At 39.6% G+C, this 16252-nt stretch overlaps 1 protein-coding gene across 3 annotated transcripts; it reads right to left on the reverse strand.

Annotated features, from left to right (window-relative positions):
- Positions 1-13406, reverse strand: carm1 (coactivator-associated arginine methyltransferase 1). 3 transcript variants are annotated; one of them, XM_087809182.1, is made up of 16 exons: positions 13227-13405; positions 11448-11570; positions 10347-10453; positions 10153-10257; positions 9952-10062; positions 9703-9880; positions 8623-8713; positions 6696-6777; positions 5512-5597; positions 5343-5432; positions 5140-5277; positions 4980-5069; positions 4758-4870; positions 3563-3640; positions 1612-1680; positions 1-1510 (listed from the first exon to the last, which is right to left on the reverse strand). In XM_087809182.1, the coding sequence occupies exons 1-16, from the start codon at positions 13366-13368 to the stop codon at positions 1371-1373; spliced, it is 1743 nt and encodes a 580-aa protein (XP_087665308.1). In that variant the 5' UTR covers positions 13369-13405; the 3' UTR covers positions 1-1370. The 3 variants fall into 3 exon arrangements, with proteins under 3 accessions (XP_087665308.1, XP_087665307.1, XP_087665309.1); XM_087809181.1 differs by having other exon boundaries at positions 11448-11573; XM_087809183.1 differs by lacking the exon at positions 1612-1680 and having other exon boundaries at positions 11448-11573; positions 13227-13406.
- Between the last annotated feature and the right edge of the window lie 2846 nt (positions 13407-16252).

Consider the following 16252-nt stretch of genomic DNA (forward strand, 5'->3'; position numbering starts at 1 on the left):
TCCATCATGTACGTGGACGCCATTATTGACTATACAGAGCAGAGTGATCACGACAGAGGCGACAGGAACATTATCTGCTAGAACGAATGAAGCTCCAGAGTCCATGGAGCAAATCAACAAATTATTGTCCAAGATGGTACATTACCACATTTAATCTGCACTTTTTTTTTTTAACCCTTTGTTTTTTTTTTAAAGAAAAAGAAAAAAAAAAAGGACAAAAATAAACCCTACAAAGAGACGTTGCTCTCTTAAAATTCGTTCAGTCCATTGGTTGTGACGCTGGAAGCAACGAATGTCAGTCGTCCTCTGCTGGGCTGATATGTCGGTGGTCTTACACGGTGAAGAGACGGCTGTAGTGCATCTGTCAGAGTCTTGTTGAAAGTAAAAGGAAGGGGAAGCGAGGGAGGATGAAGGTGAGACTTCTTTCAGATCCTGCATGGTCCATAAATGTTCATAGACTTCCAGTTACTAACGGATCCTCCTGCTCCGGTCTTGGTTCAGGGGGGGGTCGAGGGGTTCCGTTTTGCCTGACAGATTTACACCAGGGGTTCTCGTGGTCACATGCAAAGAGACCCCCCCAGGGGAACCTTCCATGCTGAGGGTCTGAACATACCGGCAGACAATGGAACGGATGCATAATCTTCTCGGTCATTATTGCTTGTCCCGTATTGCTCCTCGTGAAGTCACGTAAGTGAGAGCCAATTTCAAAGCCCAGAACTTTGGGTCGGGAACAGATAACCGCTAAAGATGGCGCTGCCGGGGAACTCGAAAAGGAAAAAGTGGCAGTGGACGTTAAGACGGTGCGTTTACAGACGTGAATGAACATTTTTCAGGGAGCGTAAGTAAAGACATGATTTCGCTCGGATGGAAGACACATTTAGACGGGTTAAGATGATGGACAGATGTCTGTTGTCGTGTGCAGCAGCTGGTTTATTTCACTACCTCGGGGGGGACTCAGCATGAGAGGTTCCCTCTGTGAGCGACTGCTCAGGTCTGGTTCACTATAAACATGATGGGTGATCAGAAGATGAGGTGAAGCCTTCTTCTCTAGGTCCAGACGCGTGAACGGATGTCGACTACTTGGAGGGAGGGAGGGGGAGAAAAAAAAGATGGGGAAATCCTGAGCGGGCGACAGACAACAACTGCTGTGCACGTGTCACAGTCCAAGTAAAAGGGGGAGGAGCTCGAGTCTGGACGGATGTTTGTTCATACAGGGATGGACTCAGCACGGGATGATGGACGAGGACATGGGGGGAGTTTTGGTATTGGCTGCACTTTGTGAGTCAAGATGAGGGCGAGGGGTCGGGGTTCGGGGGGGGGGGTCTCGTCATGCAAGGGCCGTGAAGCCGAAGGGGGGCTCGACCTTCGTCTTAACTGCCGTAATGCATGGTGTTGCTGGGGATGACCATGGGGGAGGCCATGGAGATGGCCGCCCCGCCCATGGTGAACTGGTTGGTGACTGGGTAGTAGTTGCCGCCGCTGCTGGGGCCCGACTGGCCCGTGGTGGATCCTGGAGAGACAAAGAGGAGAAGAGCGAGTGTCACACTTGACGATCCTGCGACAAGGCTGTTTTTTTTTTTATTGTTAGAAGTGACAGATAGGTGGATGTACCCTGGACAATTCCTGTGCTCATGATGGAACCCATCCTGGAGTGGGTGTGGTTCACGATCCCCGTGTTCACTGGGACCAATCAAGAGAGGAAACACAGTCAGCCGTTTGTAGCTGTTCAGTCATATGACATCACCAACCAGAGGGCGCACAAGACTTTAAGACAGCAGGGAAGAGACGCCGAGGCTGAAACTAACTTAGTACGAAAAAACTCCAAAACTGTCTAAACCAATCAAGGACCATCAGGGAAGTGACGGACGAGGGACAAGTTTGAGTTAATTTCTCCCTTTTTCTCCTGATGACATGTGAATTTTTTTCCGTTTTTTGGTCAGTCATCGACACATTGTACTCATTACTACAATATCATGTTATCAGTGCATATTCAGTGACCAAATATATTTTCATTAAAATCTGACTTTTTTTTTCTATAGGAGTGAGAGGATCTGTTTTTACATTTTTTCCCCTAGATAAACCTCCACAAAGATTACAATAGTATGTGCAGCAATACTATAAGTTTGTTGATGCATTCGCTTTATACTAGTCCTTTTTCTCCGTCACAGTCGGTCAGATTTTTTTTTACGTTCAGGTTTACATATGATAATCAAAGTTATTTCCATTTCCTAATTAAACCCCCTTTTTTAAACCACGTTCTTGTCAGTAAAACCAAGAATTTCCTGGTTGGGTTTTTCCAATCAGTACGACTTTGGTCAAGCATTTGGGTTCAGAGGGAACCATTTTGTTAAATCAACAGACTTGCCCCGTACTTTACACTCGGGATGGTGACACTGGTGCCAAACTAGTACTTTTGAAATCTTGCACTGCCCAGAACATAGTTAGAGAATAGAAAAACTAAGTTTATTTAAATTCCCTTTTTGACTAAAAATGACAAAAAGGCAGTTGGAAATGAAACCAATACTTAAATATATTAATAGTATTAGTGTTGATACCCATCCCTGTCATGACAAAACACTTTCTTACTTTTGGCACCTTTATCTTTAGAACGATTAATTTCAATACAAGCTGAACGATGAAACACACGCTCTTCACAGGGTTGTCAAAATTAAAGTATACATGGAGTAAAAACCCATACTTTACTAAAGGTAACAAGGTATTTGTACCAGGTTACCCACAACCACTGTTATCTGAACAACTCCAGCCACACAAACGTTCTCATTGACCACACAATGAACACACACAAGCCCAAACTATCAACCAACACACGAGTCCTCGCCATATTTGAAATGCTGTTGCGTTTATTTCATACACATTTTACAAAAGAAGATTGCAACGTGTAAACCTGCCAATGCGCCGTTTGAAGGATTAACGGAGGCATGCCCGAATCGTGCGTCTTATTTTGTAAACGTCTGGTTTCAAATGTGTACTTCCTGACTGCCACTCAATGTTATTTGAAACATGGCGTCAACAACTCCAGTTTTGAAACACTTTTAGTGCATCAGCTGTTCAAAAGAATCATCAACTTGTCGAGTAATTAAAAACAGACTAGTAGATTCTGAAGGTTCTCTTCCTTCACAAATATTTGGACTTGATCACACAGTTGTGTAGTGTTTCAACTTATCATATAATCATGCCGGTAGCTCTGGTTTTAAAAAACTGTTTCACAGAGAATACCATCACAACAAGACACCAGTGTTGCTTTATTTTTGTGTAGTCACGTGTGGTTGGAGCACATTTAAAAGAAGCTCTTCAATAACTGCTCACATTAAACTTTTCTCACGATGGCCGCAGAGCTCCGGCCCGACTTCCTAGCATGTGTACAAAAATAAAATTGGCAGGGAAAGCCACTAGCTTTTGACCGTCATGATCAGCCATTGAACATTTAAAAACAAGTAGAGGGTGTTGCAGCATGAACGACTATACGAGAAGAGAAATGTGCTTCGATTAATGCGTCATCTTCACAATGTAAATGTTAGACAGGAGGAAGGGGGGGTCGTACCCAGAGGGATGATGTTGTTGTGGGTCACCGGCGGGCCACTGCCAATCACCGTACTGAGGTCATAAGCAGCTGGCATCCCTGCGGGGACAGAGCAAAAAACACAGTTTGTAAAGGAACACCGTTTGAATTCCGTACACATGAAGACAACATTGTTTGCGACACCTGCTGGTGTAATCCAGTAACACGAGCCCATCAGTCACATGTTATGAAACCAATGATACTTTGAACCACGAGTGTTGAAATAAGCCATGTCAAAATAAAAGCCACAAAAAATGAAAGACTATTTCGATTGATCTGATAAACGGTACAAAACACAAACAAAATAAAAGTACTTCAGCTTCAAGTATGATATAGGTAATAAAAATGTAGTATTTCACAACATCTGATCAATAGTAAAGTTTGTGTTGTGTAGTTTCTGGGAATCACAATCAATATAATGGGGTTTCCGTCCCATGTTAGTTCAATAGGATTGTTGTCCAACTATCATGTAAAAAAGTGTCAGCCCTTCAATGAAGCTTTTGCATTTTGATAAATGATAATTATGCTTTTAAATGAGAAAAATGAGCTTAATCTAGTGCAAATATTTTCCCTTCCTCGTTTACAAATAACATTCACACCATCGAGACGCATCTTTCTGTTTGTCAAGTTAAGGCAATCAAGTCTTTAGCCGCATGAAAAGAACACATTATGTAACAACATGGTTACATATGAAATCAGTCGGCAATAGTAATCACCATTTTGATAAATGTGACATTTCTGGCTCCTACTATCATCTTAATGGACTATGAACTCTTCATGATTGTGTGTGATAAGATATCAATGTTCAAGCGCTTGTGACCCTGGTCACATTTTCAGTGATGGGCTGAGCAAGTGAAAACATTGGAGAGGATGGCAGTGAGGCAACTATTAACTTGTTATCCAGTAGAATACAATAGAATCAGTGATGCACATGAAAGAATAGTAAAGCTTTCTTGAGCAAGAGTAACAACCTAGTGGTGGTGAAAGGAATGACAAGACTCTTGAGACGTAGCTCTATTCGTCTTCAAGCCAAGCATCAGTTGTAGTAAGAACTCTGGAGTCACAAAATAAAATCTAAATAAGATGAATAAAAAATGGGGGATTGTGGGTATTTTTCTGAGGTGATAACCTAGAAAAGGGGCCTAAACACATCAGCTTTGTATCTGTGCGTGTTCACCTGACACAGCCATCCCCTGATTCATGCTGTATGCAGCCCCTGTGTTCCACATATTCTCAGATGGGGAGGTGTAGTGTGAACCTGGGGGTGGGTTTGGGGTTGTGCCTGTGTACCTGCAGGACGAGATTGATCCACGTTAGCCAAACGTCTCACTGCCGCTTTTTTGATGGTACATTTTTTAAGAAAAAGAGTGTGTTTCGGGTGTATTTTGATGAGACTAACCTGAAAAAGGGGTTCTTCAAGTCCAGGAGGTTACTGGACTTTGATCCAGTCTGGTCCACCTGGGCAACAATACTGATGTCATAGCTTTGTCTGGGGGGGAGAAGAAGAAGAAACAGTGAATATCTTCTGACATGATTGTTTGGGAGAAGCAAGACAATACCTTTTGTTGGCGATCAATATGGCTGTGCCGGACAGCGTATCCCCAGCTTTGGTGAAAAGGGGCGACTGCAGCAGACAGCGGACCTGGTACCAGTGGGTGAGGGGCTCTGTGGGTGCCGTGGACAGCCATACCGTCATCCTTTTAGTGACGAGACAAGCCGTTAGAATCAAGTCAGAGTTCACGTTTCTCATTTACCAACTTACGATGATCCCATAAACGCCACATCGAACCAGAAAGCCAAACCGTGTACCAGACCTGAGTGCATCATATGGAACTTAAAAGGAATCTCTATCCTGGAAGACAGAAGACCAAGAGACATGAGATGAAAGACGTGGACGACTGGAGGAACAACCAGCAGGAAGTGACATGTACCTGTAGAGATCTTCTTCTTTGGCCTCCAGGAAGTTAACTGTGTATTTTACCGACTTGGCCATGAGGATACGGATATCAAACGTGTCCTATGGGGACAAATAAAACACAGTTGTTTGTTTAAGAATAAAATCTAGAATGCCAATTTCGGTTTTCACATTCATCATCTTTAAAGCAAAGAGATCTGTATGAAATAATATTAATGCTTATGTTCAAGTGTTCTATGTTGAAAGAGAACTAGAACAAGAAGAAGCCTGTGTTACAGGTCATTTAAATGACTTTTTTAGGAAACGTTTACATTGATAGTTGAATTTCCTGCTTGTGAAGTTCTGGAATCAGAAAGGTTTTAAAGGATTCATCATCCATTTGTTTGTATTTTAACCACTGCTGCTCACACACCGTGTTTCGTTAAGGGAATAAAAGCGAAAATGACCTCATAAAACAACTATCATGGGACTGTGGTGACAAAAGTGTTACTGTCCAATATTGTGTTTGGGACGCAGGGTAAAGTTTTATAGAGCCTATACAACTCTGAAATGCTTTAGATCACAAGTCCCAAACGCAAGGGCTAACAGCCAAATCTAGCACAGCAGGTGAATGAATTAATACATTAATATGTGACCTACAGAAATGCTAGTGTTTTAAGCCAAGTCACAGTTATAAACACTAAAAATGACAAAGAAGGAATTTGATGGGAGTGTTGGGGGAAGAAGGACAAACAGAAATACTGTAAATAAGATGGATTGAACATCCAAGATTGAACAAAAAAATGGAATAAGACTCATCCTTACTCAATCTTGGCAGTTTTTTGATTGGCCCACTACTTGAATGCAAACATTCTAAGGCCCCTTGTGTGATCAAGTTTGACACGGCTCAAGAAAATATTTATAGTAGGAAACTCAACAGATGACTATTCATTGGTTGAATTCTCATTTCTAAAGGATTCTCTACTCCCTTTCTTGCTTGCTCCCTCTACAGTGTTGTACAAGTGAGTTCTGAAATTTCACTGAAATAACTGTCGGTCAATAATGTGTGAAGAATAAATTACAATGAGGATTTTTAGTTATTTTGGTTGGATGTGTGACGTTTTAAAAGTCATGTCATAAGAGCTTCTAGGTAGTGGTATGAAGTGCTTTTCTAGTTAATATAATGACGTAATGAAGTAGTGACGGGAAACATTTACGCACCACAATTGGCTGGCGGAAATACTCGTCAACTGCTGCCCCCCGCAGGGCAGACAGATCCACACCGTGGAAGGATGGCTGGTACCTGAGAAACAAAACTTAATAGATCAAAAAGTGGCCTTTTAACCAACGGAAAACATCTGTGATCCTTTTTGAGGCCAAGCAGGTTTAAAACAGAGATTTGAAATGACAAATGTATTGATGGAAGCCAATTAAAGAAAACAGTGCAGTGTTTTGAAGCACTTTTTTTAATACACAAATATCAAATACTGGCCATACTAGTAGACACATTGTTTAAGTTAGTATAAGGTTCTGTCTCTTTAAACTTGGGGAACACAAAAGATCCAAGTTCATTTGGTAAGTCACCACCACTCATTCATGTTTCCAAAAGAACAAAGGTCCAAAATGTCACTTGAGAGCAGGACAATTCACTGTAGCCCTTTGACAGGTTGTTGAAATAGCCATGCAAAATAAATCTCAATACAAGTAAAGTTATAATAAGGAAACAGACAATACACCAGAGGGCACTAAAACTAAGAACCACAGAACAACAGCCCTTGTGACAGCAGACACTGTGTCTCAGGAGCAGGTTTTCAGTGTTTGCAAACATTATTACAAATTTGAACTGTGCAAGTGCTCTTGAGGTGCAGATTAGAGTGTGTTCCAAAGGTTGAAGCCTTTACGGGAGCACAACTACCTTTTCCGAACTACAAAGTACTCTCTTAGGGCCTTGTAATTCAAGATTTTGTTTCCGCTTGTGTGATGTCATCAACGAGCCATCAACTTTCGCTGCATTCTTGGAACGAAAATAAAAGCTTAGGTTTCCAAATACTGATTTCCCCTTATTTCTCCCTTATCCCATGACATTTTTCATACAATGTAGGTCGATTTCATGTCCATGTGATCATTAGAAGCACTTGTTTCTTTAATGGACACACATGTCGAGCAGTTGCATTATCATTTCTACTGGGAACTGTAGTCTTTAAGAAGGCAAATGGTCGCAGTATCGTCCGTCTGCATTTTACTGGAATCATGAGAACCAAACTGTCCAGCGAAAGAGGATTTCACTTGATATTTGACAATGCATTCTGACAAAAAGCTGTGGCAGTGATCCAGGCAGCTACTTGTACTGACAGAGACAGAACAGAACACACCTTATATTTTAAGATATTGCATATTGTTACTTGTATTCACCTTTTGCTCATTTAAAAAATATACATGTCAAGTCAATTCTACCCAGAAAATACCACTAAGTAGAAAGTCTCTGCATCTTCAAACCCCCCAAAAATGTTGATAATAATAATGACGGTCTTCATTAAAAATAATTATTGTTAATACAATTAAGATGAAGCTCTTTCTCTTTTTAACCACCACATGTGTATTCAACAAACTGATGCAATTTGATCTTTTTACAGGTCAAGAGAATTTCTGGACTTTTTTGCTTTAACTGTGCACACACCCCTGTTAAAAGCTGTGTAAACCAGCATCACCAAAAACAAAACGGTCACTTCATTTGGCCAAAACATTACAACCTGACCCCATGTTTGCACTGTAAACATGATCAAAGTAAATCGAAGACAGTGGAGCCTGACATGTAAACCTGTTCGATGTCAAATATAATTTAACATACATTAGCCAGCCACAGCAGCTGCCCTTGGACACATTTAGTAATGATCAGATTATTTTTAATAAAGCAAGAAAAAACAGGATATTTGGATAAAGGCAAGGATATAAAGTAAACAAGCATCTTTCCGTCCCAAAATAATTCCACAACGTGTCAATGCAGATCACAACATCTTGAAGATAAAGTAACTATGATAGGCAAAACATTAGTTGAAGCCCCCGGTACTGTCCATCGAATGATGCCGATTGACTTTTCTGATCTATGGATGGTTTTCCTTAATGATCCTTATGATTTCTTGTTACTCACCAGAAGTTGGCCTTAGTAAACTGCTCCATGTAAAGCTGCTCATCTGTAAATGGGGCCAAGTGGACATCTCCAATTGTGGGAAACATTTTACCTGAAACACAAAACACATCATTGTCCCATTACTGTTCTGAACCTTATTTACATCATTCAGTAACAGCCCTCACCTTTCCTCACGTACAAAAATTGATTTTTTTTTTATCATTTTGACAGTCTATTCAAAACTAGTCTTCATCGGTACAAATGAAAGTGATCTTAATTAATTAAAATGAACTCCAACAGTCAATGATCGATGTTCACCTGTACTTCAAAATGTAGAAACACAATGTGGTTCTTGGTCATGCATAACAGTTTAAGAATGCTTAAAATAAATGCCTAAATTAGAACAAAGGTAAACAAACATATATGCTTGAGAAAAGTAGCAGCTTCTGTAATTCCTCCAGCTTCAAGATGCACATTGCTTCCAGCTTTCTAATCAATAAAGAGCAGCAGGTTCGGCTTTAGCTCATTAACATGCAGTCAACACGATGCAAAAGCCATTTCTGAGCCAAGAAAATCATTTGTCTGCTGTACTGAGCTACGAGTCTGACACTCGTAACTTTTGGAAATAAATCGCGGGATCTGAGTAAATGCTAAATCAGACTGGACAGTAGAGTCGAAGAAAAAATAATCATACAGTGTTACAAGCATCTATTAAATCAATTGTTTTCTATGATGAGTTTATGGTAGAATGTTATCACCAGAAAGACTGATCATTGATACCCAGCTCGGCAGCTGTTCAACAGTTCCAACCAGATTTCTTGACTAACTTAATTTGACCTTGATTTTTGTGTACAATGACTTTCTTGTTGCAGTAGTAGACCAACAGTCAGTAGCCATGCACGTACATCTGGCATTAGATCATAGCAGGATCTTAAATGAATGTCGGTTGGCTAACTACCCTCTGAAAATGTACAAAAACTTATGTCTATTCTTGGAATGACAATTAAAAAAGCCTTAAGTCAGAAAGTAATCAAAGTGGGACCGAATGTCGTTTATTCCCGAAGCCCTTTTACTTGATTTCAAACAACGGTGTGTACTTACCATTGGGTCTGAGGAACTTCTTAGCGTGCAGGTAGCTCTCCAGCATGCGCTCGTTGAACAGCATGTAGCCCATGGGCTCTGAGATGATGATGTCTACTTGTTCAGGGAGTGTCACCTCCTCCACCTTTCCTGGAATTACAACTACGCGCTCGCCGAGGCGGTTGCTGTTGACGAGCACCTGCGGATGAGAGAACGCTCGTGAGTCCAAACTGATGTTTGCATTGACACAAAGGTATGTTGGCTGCACACCTCAGCGTGCTGGGCCATGGTGCTGGCCTCCACAGCATAGACTTTCCTGGCACCTGCTTGTGCGGCAAAGAACGAGAGAATCCCTGAACCACAACCAACGTCCAAGACGACCTGGACCAAAGAACAACAGGTCAGATAATGGCAATTGGAGAAGGTTAGTAAATAACTATCTGGGGATACATTAAGAGAAAACACAATCACCTTGTCTTTAAAGTCAGTGTGGTTCTGGAGGATTGCTCGCTGATAAGTCCCTGTCCGAACATAGTCCTGCATCATGTTCTGTTGCTGGGAGAGGTAGCCATAAAACTATATGGGGGGAAAAGGATTTATTACTCAAAGAAGAACTTTACAGGGTGAATCCATTTTAGGATGCCTGGTGCATGTAGTCACCTCACCTGAAAGTACTGTACAGCAGAGGACTCCTCTGTTCTATCACTGAAAACCGACCGCTCCCCGAGATGGCCGCGGGAGTTCTTCAGGACATTATAAAAGGACTGAAAGTCTGAGGAAACAAATGATAAAGTTAGAGTGCAAAACAGAGATTTGAAAAAAAAATGCTCACAATAACTTTGAGCTTTTAAGTAACAGGATGAAAGCTGAGGAGTGGTTAGGTCAGGGTTTTTAATGCATTGGACTAGTTAATTGTATGAAACTATGGAAGTGTCATTTTGAAAATGTGAAACTTTGGATGGTTTTATTATGCGTTTTGGCATGTATTTTTTAATAGTTCAAAAATATATTGTATACTAAATTTTTATAAATCAAACCTTTTCCAAATTAATCTGTTCTTTCTTTTTTTCTTTACAGATAGTTTAATATTATTATTCCATCAATTCAAACAAAAATTTCTATGGAATTTTGTTTATTGATGGCCTTTGGAATTGAATTTAAAAATGTAGGTATAATGCCACCAGAAAATTCCATAAGAGTACAGCCAGTTGATTTGATATTCAGTCAATCAAAGCAGCACCATCATAAAAACATTTAAATATAGAAATAGTTTGATTAAACCGTTTAAAAATAGTTTGATCCCTGAAACAACAACATTTCCAAACAAAATTGAAAGTTTCAAATTCAAAATGTTCAATATTGTCGTGGCACTAATGTACTTCCAACTAATTTGATATCTACCCATAATTTGAGGATGTAGTACTTAATAAAATAAATGTAGTTGGCTTCAAAACAGGTCTAAAGTTAATGATGCTATCAAATCATAATATCAGTAGCAGCATGTTTTTATTCTACTTCAACATTAAATCTGACACTGTAATTTTGTGAATCTTGACTTCAGCATACGACATATTAAATGTTGTTGTAAATTGTAAAATTATAAAACAAGTTTATTATTCACATTTTTTAAATAGATGCCAAGTCATGACAAGGTGTAATAAAAACAGATTTGTGTTGCCCTATTCAGTTTCGGAACTGCAATAGATAAAAGATGATTGCAAAACCCATGACAAGCTCATTATATACAGATCTGTGTTTTACTGTACCTGCGGGTGATGAGAACTGCAGTAGGACGCTGTTGCAGCCGAGTGTGATGATGAACGACTGTTTCCCCACGCGGCTGCACTCTGTCTCCCGGGAAACTGAACACTTGAACACACTCGCCTCCTCTCCTCGAAAGAAGGGGAAGAAAGTGTTATAAAAAAATATTCATCTTTAAACCGTTTTGAATAAATTTTGTTTTGAATTAAAAACTTTTGCATTTCTTTAATCAACACTCCATGCATTCCCAAGTACCAAAGCAGATTACGGTTTGATTATATGACTTCAAAGACCAGTCAAGTTTATATAGCAGATACAAAAGACCTTAACTGAAGACGAAAGGAATGCAAATAGAAATATAGATAGAACTTGATTGATCTCTTCTGACATTTTACATTTCTTTGGGGAATAAGGACACCAGTTACCACAAAGAAGCTAAAAGAAGAACACAGTGCAAACAAAGTACAAACAAATATATACATCAAAACAAAAATGATTTGGCTGCGTTTTCATACCATTACTACATTATTACCATTGGAAAAACTTGGCGCGTAGCAAGCTGATAAGAGGTTTTATTGACGGTTTAAATTTGTATGCAACTCAAACTTGACAATAACAAATAGAGTCGAGTACATTCAAATATCCGCCCCCTATCAAGTTAAACATCTGTCAAAAGAAAAAAACATTTTTGAGGAAGAAGAAATTATACTAAAAGGCTAAGCTGAGAATTTATTGATCGCGTTTGATCATTAAAAAACATCTGCTTCTGCTTTCAGTCGCATGTTTCATTTCGAAACAGGTCACAAGTCGGCCTTTGGTTCTTGATTCGTTTTTCTTTTTTATTGCTTATTTTTATTATCTTATTTCATTCTTTTATTCTGTTCTGCCACCTCAAAAATCCTACTTTGTGTTTAGATCACTGGCAATGAAAGTTTCTGATTCCGAAATAAGAAAGTAGCCTTATTAAATGATATAAATGATTTGCATAATACTTCTTTAAAAACCAGATGGCAAATCATCAAAATGTAAGAAAGAATTGTGAGATTATGATGATCTATAAAAATATACATTTCCGAGTATTTTGGAATCCAAGTTGTCCTAGAGCTTCTAAGCTGACGAACGTTTTCATGCGCAATGAAACTTTAAAGCTTCTTGGTTCCCTTTGAATCTCTTTTATGGATCAAACAATGGCATGAATGGAGGTGGCCGGGACAGCTTGCCGCGGGAAGTCCCGCTGAAGAGGTGCGGCGAGGATGCTGCCAGCGGGCGGGAGAGCTCGGCCAGCACCCGGCTATTGTTCCAATGAGAACAAAGATGAATGCATAAGTAATGAGGGGCCCAGGCTCACAACAAAATAAAGCGCCAATACTACAAATAATAAAAGACACTAAAAATCCAATAAACTTAATTAAAAGATGTATTTTTGTGTCTCGTATGCGCGAGGATTTTTGAGCGAAGCGTCCGCGGTGCGTCTGGCGAGATGCTCCGTTAGCTTCACCCATAAAGCAAAGTTAACTAGCGATTTAAATCAACCTTTCAACCTACTAACTATTTCTACGCCTTCCTCGTTTAACACCCGTGGATAAGTTTGTAGTTTTAATCCACTAGTTCTCGTTTCTCTGGTACATATTTCGGATCGTTCTCGGAATCCCTCGTGACACACTGTAGGGACGACGTGGTCTCAGCAGACGGGTTAGCTTCTTCAGATTAGCCCGGTGTTAGCATTAGCACTTAAGACGGGCCGAAGATCAGGAGACAACAACTTCGGGGACATATTAACTCACCATTGGAGAGGTTGATAAGGGCCGAGTCCTGCGTGCTCTTCACCTCTAACCGCAGCGGCTGCTGCTCAGAGTGTCGCTGGATATCTCCGTTCGCGTCTCCGATGGAGAGAAGCCGCACGCCGGGAAACACCGAGACCGCCATCTTCTTCACTAGAGGCCGGTGGCGCACTGCTCTGTGCTGGAGGCTAACACAGGGACCTGTCGAAACAGCGTCCCCGGTGGCTACGAGCGGGTACTGAATAAACACAACACAACGGACGCGGGAGTTGTTGGGTAAGTAGGAATATGGAAGTAAATTTGTTTTTGTAGAATCAAAATAACACTTTTAATTAAAAAAATAATGTTTTTAAGGACTTTTGTTTTCTGCGCAGAAATGCATGAAAATATCAGTATGAATTCAGTGTGTCAAAGAAATTAAATGTAAAAGAAAAAGTGTAAATATATTCAATTTTTAATAAAACAAATATAAAAATTGAATGTTAAAAATCTCAATGTAAAAAATTAAATATTTAAAAATTCAGTGTAAAAAATTCGATGTGCAATGTATCGAGTTATATCCATTATTTAATGTTACAAACATAAAAAAAATAATAAAGAGACTGAAACAAAGCAGCATCAGTATGATGTCGCAGCGTAATGCCAGGGATCGAATTCTTCTCTTTGGCTGCCTGTATGTTAACACTGATATTTTTTCCCAACAAATTTCTTACACTGAATTTATTTGCATTTCATTTTATATTACGTTAAAAAAAAATACGTTGAATTGTTTACATTAAATAGTTATGAATTACATTTAAATATTTTTTTATTTTTTTATTTCAAATATTTAATTTTACACTGAATGTATACATGCATTGAAATACAAAAAAAAACAGTGCTAGAAATTATTATTTTATGAATTCAAAGTCTGATTATGATGCTAAACTATTTAGTGTTAGAAATTTATATTCAAAGTCCAATGGCTCACATTTACTTCCATATAGGTAAATGCACTTTAAATAATTATTAAGTTTTAAAAATGTATTTTAATTTTGATCGATTTAAATATCAATATATTTATTTTGTGTGGTACTGAGTTTTGCTTTTAATGTTAAAGGTCAATTGTTAAGTACTGTAAATAAGTAGCTCTTATCTCATATCATCTTTAAAAGGTATTAATGCACAGATGCATGTGGACCCTGGTCTGGTCTCCTGGATTACGGATTATTTTACTGATCGACCACAGTATGTCAGGCTGAAGGACATCACGTCTGACACTGTGGTGTGCAGTACAGGAGCACCTCAGGGGACAGTACTGGCCCCTCTCCTCTTCACCATCTACACAGACTTCTGCTACAACTCAGAGCTGAGTCTCGTCCAGAAGTATGCTGACCACACTGCTATTGTTGGATGCATCAGGGACAACAGCGAAGACGAGTATAGGAGTCTGATACGTGACTGGAGTGAGAGGAACCACTTGCAGCTGAACACCTCAAAGACCAAGGAGCTGGTCATGGACTTCGGGAGGTCCAGGACAAAGCCACGTCCAGTGTCTATCAGAGGCGACGAGTTGGAGATAGTTGACAACTATAAGTTCCCTTGGTGTGTGGATGGACAGTAAACTGGACTAGTACTGCAACACAGACCATGTTTATAAGAGAGTTCAGAGTAGACTGTACTTTCTGAGGAGGCTTCGATCACTTAACATCTGCAAGAAGCTCCTCTGCATGTTCTACCAGTCTATAGTAGCCAGTGTCCTGTTCTATGCTGTGGTGTGTTGGGGTGGAAATGTGTCCAAGAGGAGTGTCAACAGGTTGGACAGGTTGATCAGGAGGGCTCCTGTGGTTGAAGCTGGACTCACTGGTGACAGTTGCTGAGAGGAGATCACTGAACAAACTACTGTCCATCATGGACGATGACAGTCATCCTCTGAACACTGTCATCAGTGAGCAGAGAAGCAGAATGAGTGCACGAATGCTCCTTCCCAGGTGCAAAACAAATAGACTCAAGGACTCATTCATTCCTCGGGCTGGAGTGGAGTGAGAGTATCTGGATGTTCTGTTCTATGTTAGTCTTTGTATCCTTTGTCTTTGTTATTTTTCTTTGATCTTGTTCTTTATCTTTATCTTTAGACTTAAGTAAGTAAGTAAGTAAGTTTTATTTATATAGCGCTTTTCCAGAACCAGGGTCACAAAGCGCTTAAACAATCAAAACAATATTCAATAAAGTATATACTTTAAAGGTCAAGATAACACTGATAACACAGCAGGAGTTCCAGAAAATCAAGGAAAAGCCTGAACAAATAAAAACGTCTTAAGAAGTTTCTTGAAGGAGTCAGTAGATCCATCAAACACAGAGAGAGAGTAAGATCGTTCCAAAGCTTAGGAGCAACAGCCTGGAAGGATTTCTCTCCTTTGGTCCTGAACCGTGTTCTGATCCACAGACCTCAGAGCCCGAGCTGGGGTGTAAGACTGGATCAGATCACTAATGTAAGGAGGAGCCTGACCATGAATAGCTCTGAAAGTAATAACCAGAAAGTTGTTCCTGAAAGAAACTGGAAGCCAGTGAATTGTATCATCTTGTTCTTTCACTTTATTTCTCTTTTTTCTTGTTCTTATTTTATTTTTATTTATTTTTTATGAAAAATTGCTGTATTTGCTGTGGATAATTGGAAAAAAAAAAACAATTTCCCCAAGGAGACCTCCTGAGGGATCAATAAAGTTCTACCTAATCTTCTTTCAAAACGTCACTTTTATTTTGGGGTAACTAGTTTCAGTGGTATATTAAGACATAAACACAAGCATACGCTAAATATCATCATAATTACATTACAAACGAGAAATATAAAATAAATAAATAAATAAAATATGTTTGTACAGTAAAAGAAAAATAAGAAAAGGGGGCAGATAAAATTAGAACTGTTTGTCTATCTGCTCCTTTTAATCTCTATAATCCTGGAATGCATAAAGTTCAGAGGTCAGATCAAGAGAGTTCAGATTAAAGGGACTTTATTTATTAACAAAATCTCAGGATGAACCTTCCAGATA

Source organism: Callionymus lyra, chromosome 15, assembly GCF_982586985.1.
Source record: "Callionymus lyra chromosome 15, fCalLyr1.hap1.1, whole genome shotgun sequence".
Classification (NCBI taxonomy): domain Eukaryota; kingdom Metazoa; phylum Chordata; class Actinopteri; order Syngnathiformes; family Callionymidae; genus Callionymus; species Callionymus lyra.

Excerpts from the sequence above, each read along its gene's own strand:
- carm1 (XM_087809181.1), bottom strand. The coding sequence starts at position 13,368 with ATGGCGGTCTCGGTGTTTCCCGGCGTGCGGCTTCTCTCCATCGGAGAC. Across the intron at positions 5,598-6,695 it reads ATTTCCGCCAGCCAATTGTG|GACACGTTTGATATCCGTAT; the intron begins GTGCGTAAATGT and ends TTGTCCCCATAG. Across the intron at positions 5,070-5,139 it reads ATATTGATCGCCAACAAAAG|ACAAAGCTATGACATCAGTA; the intron begins GTATTGTCTTGC and ends TCTCCCCCCCAG.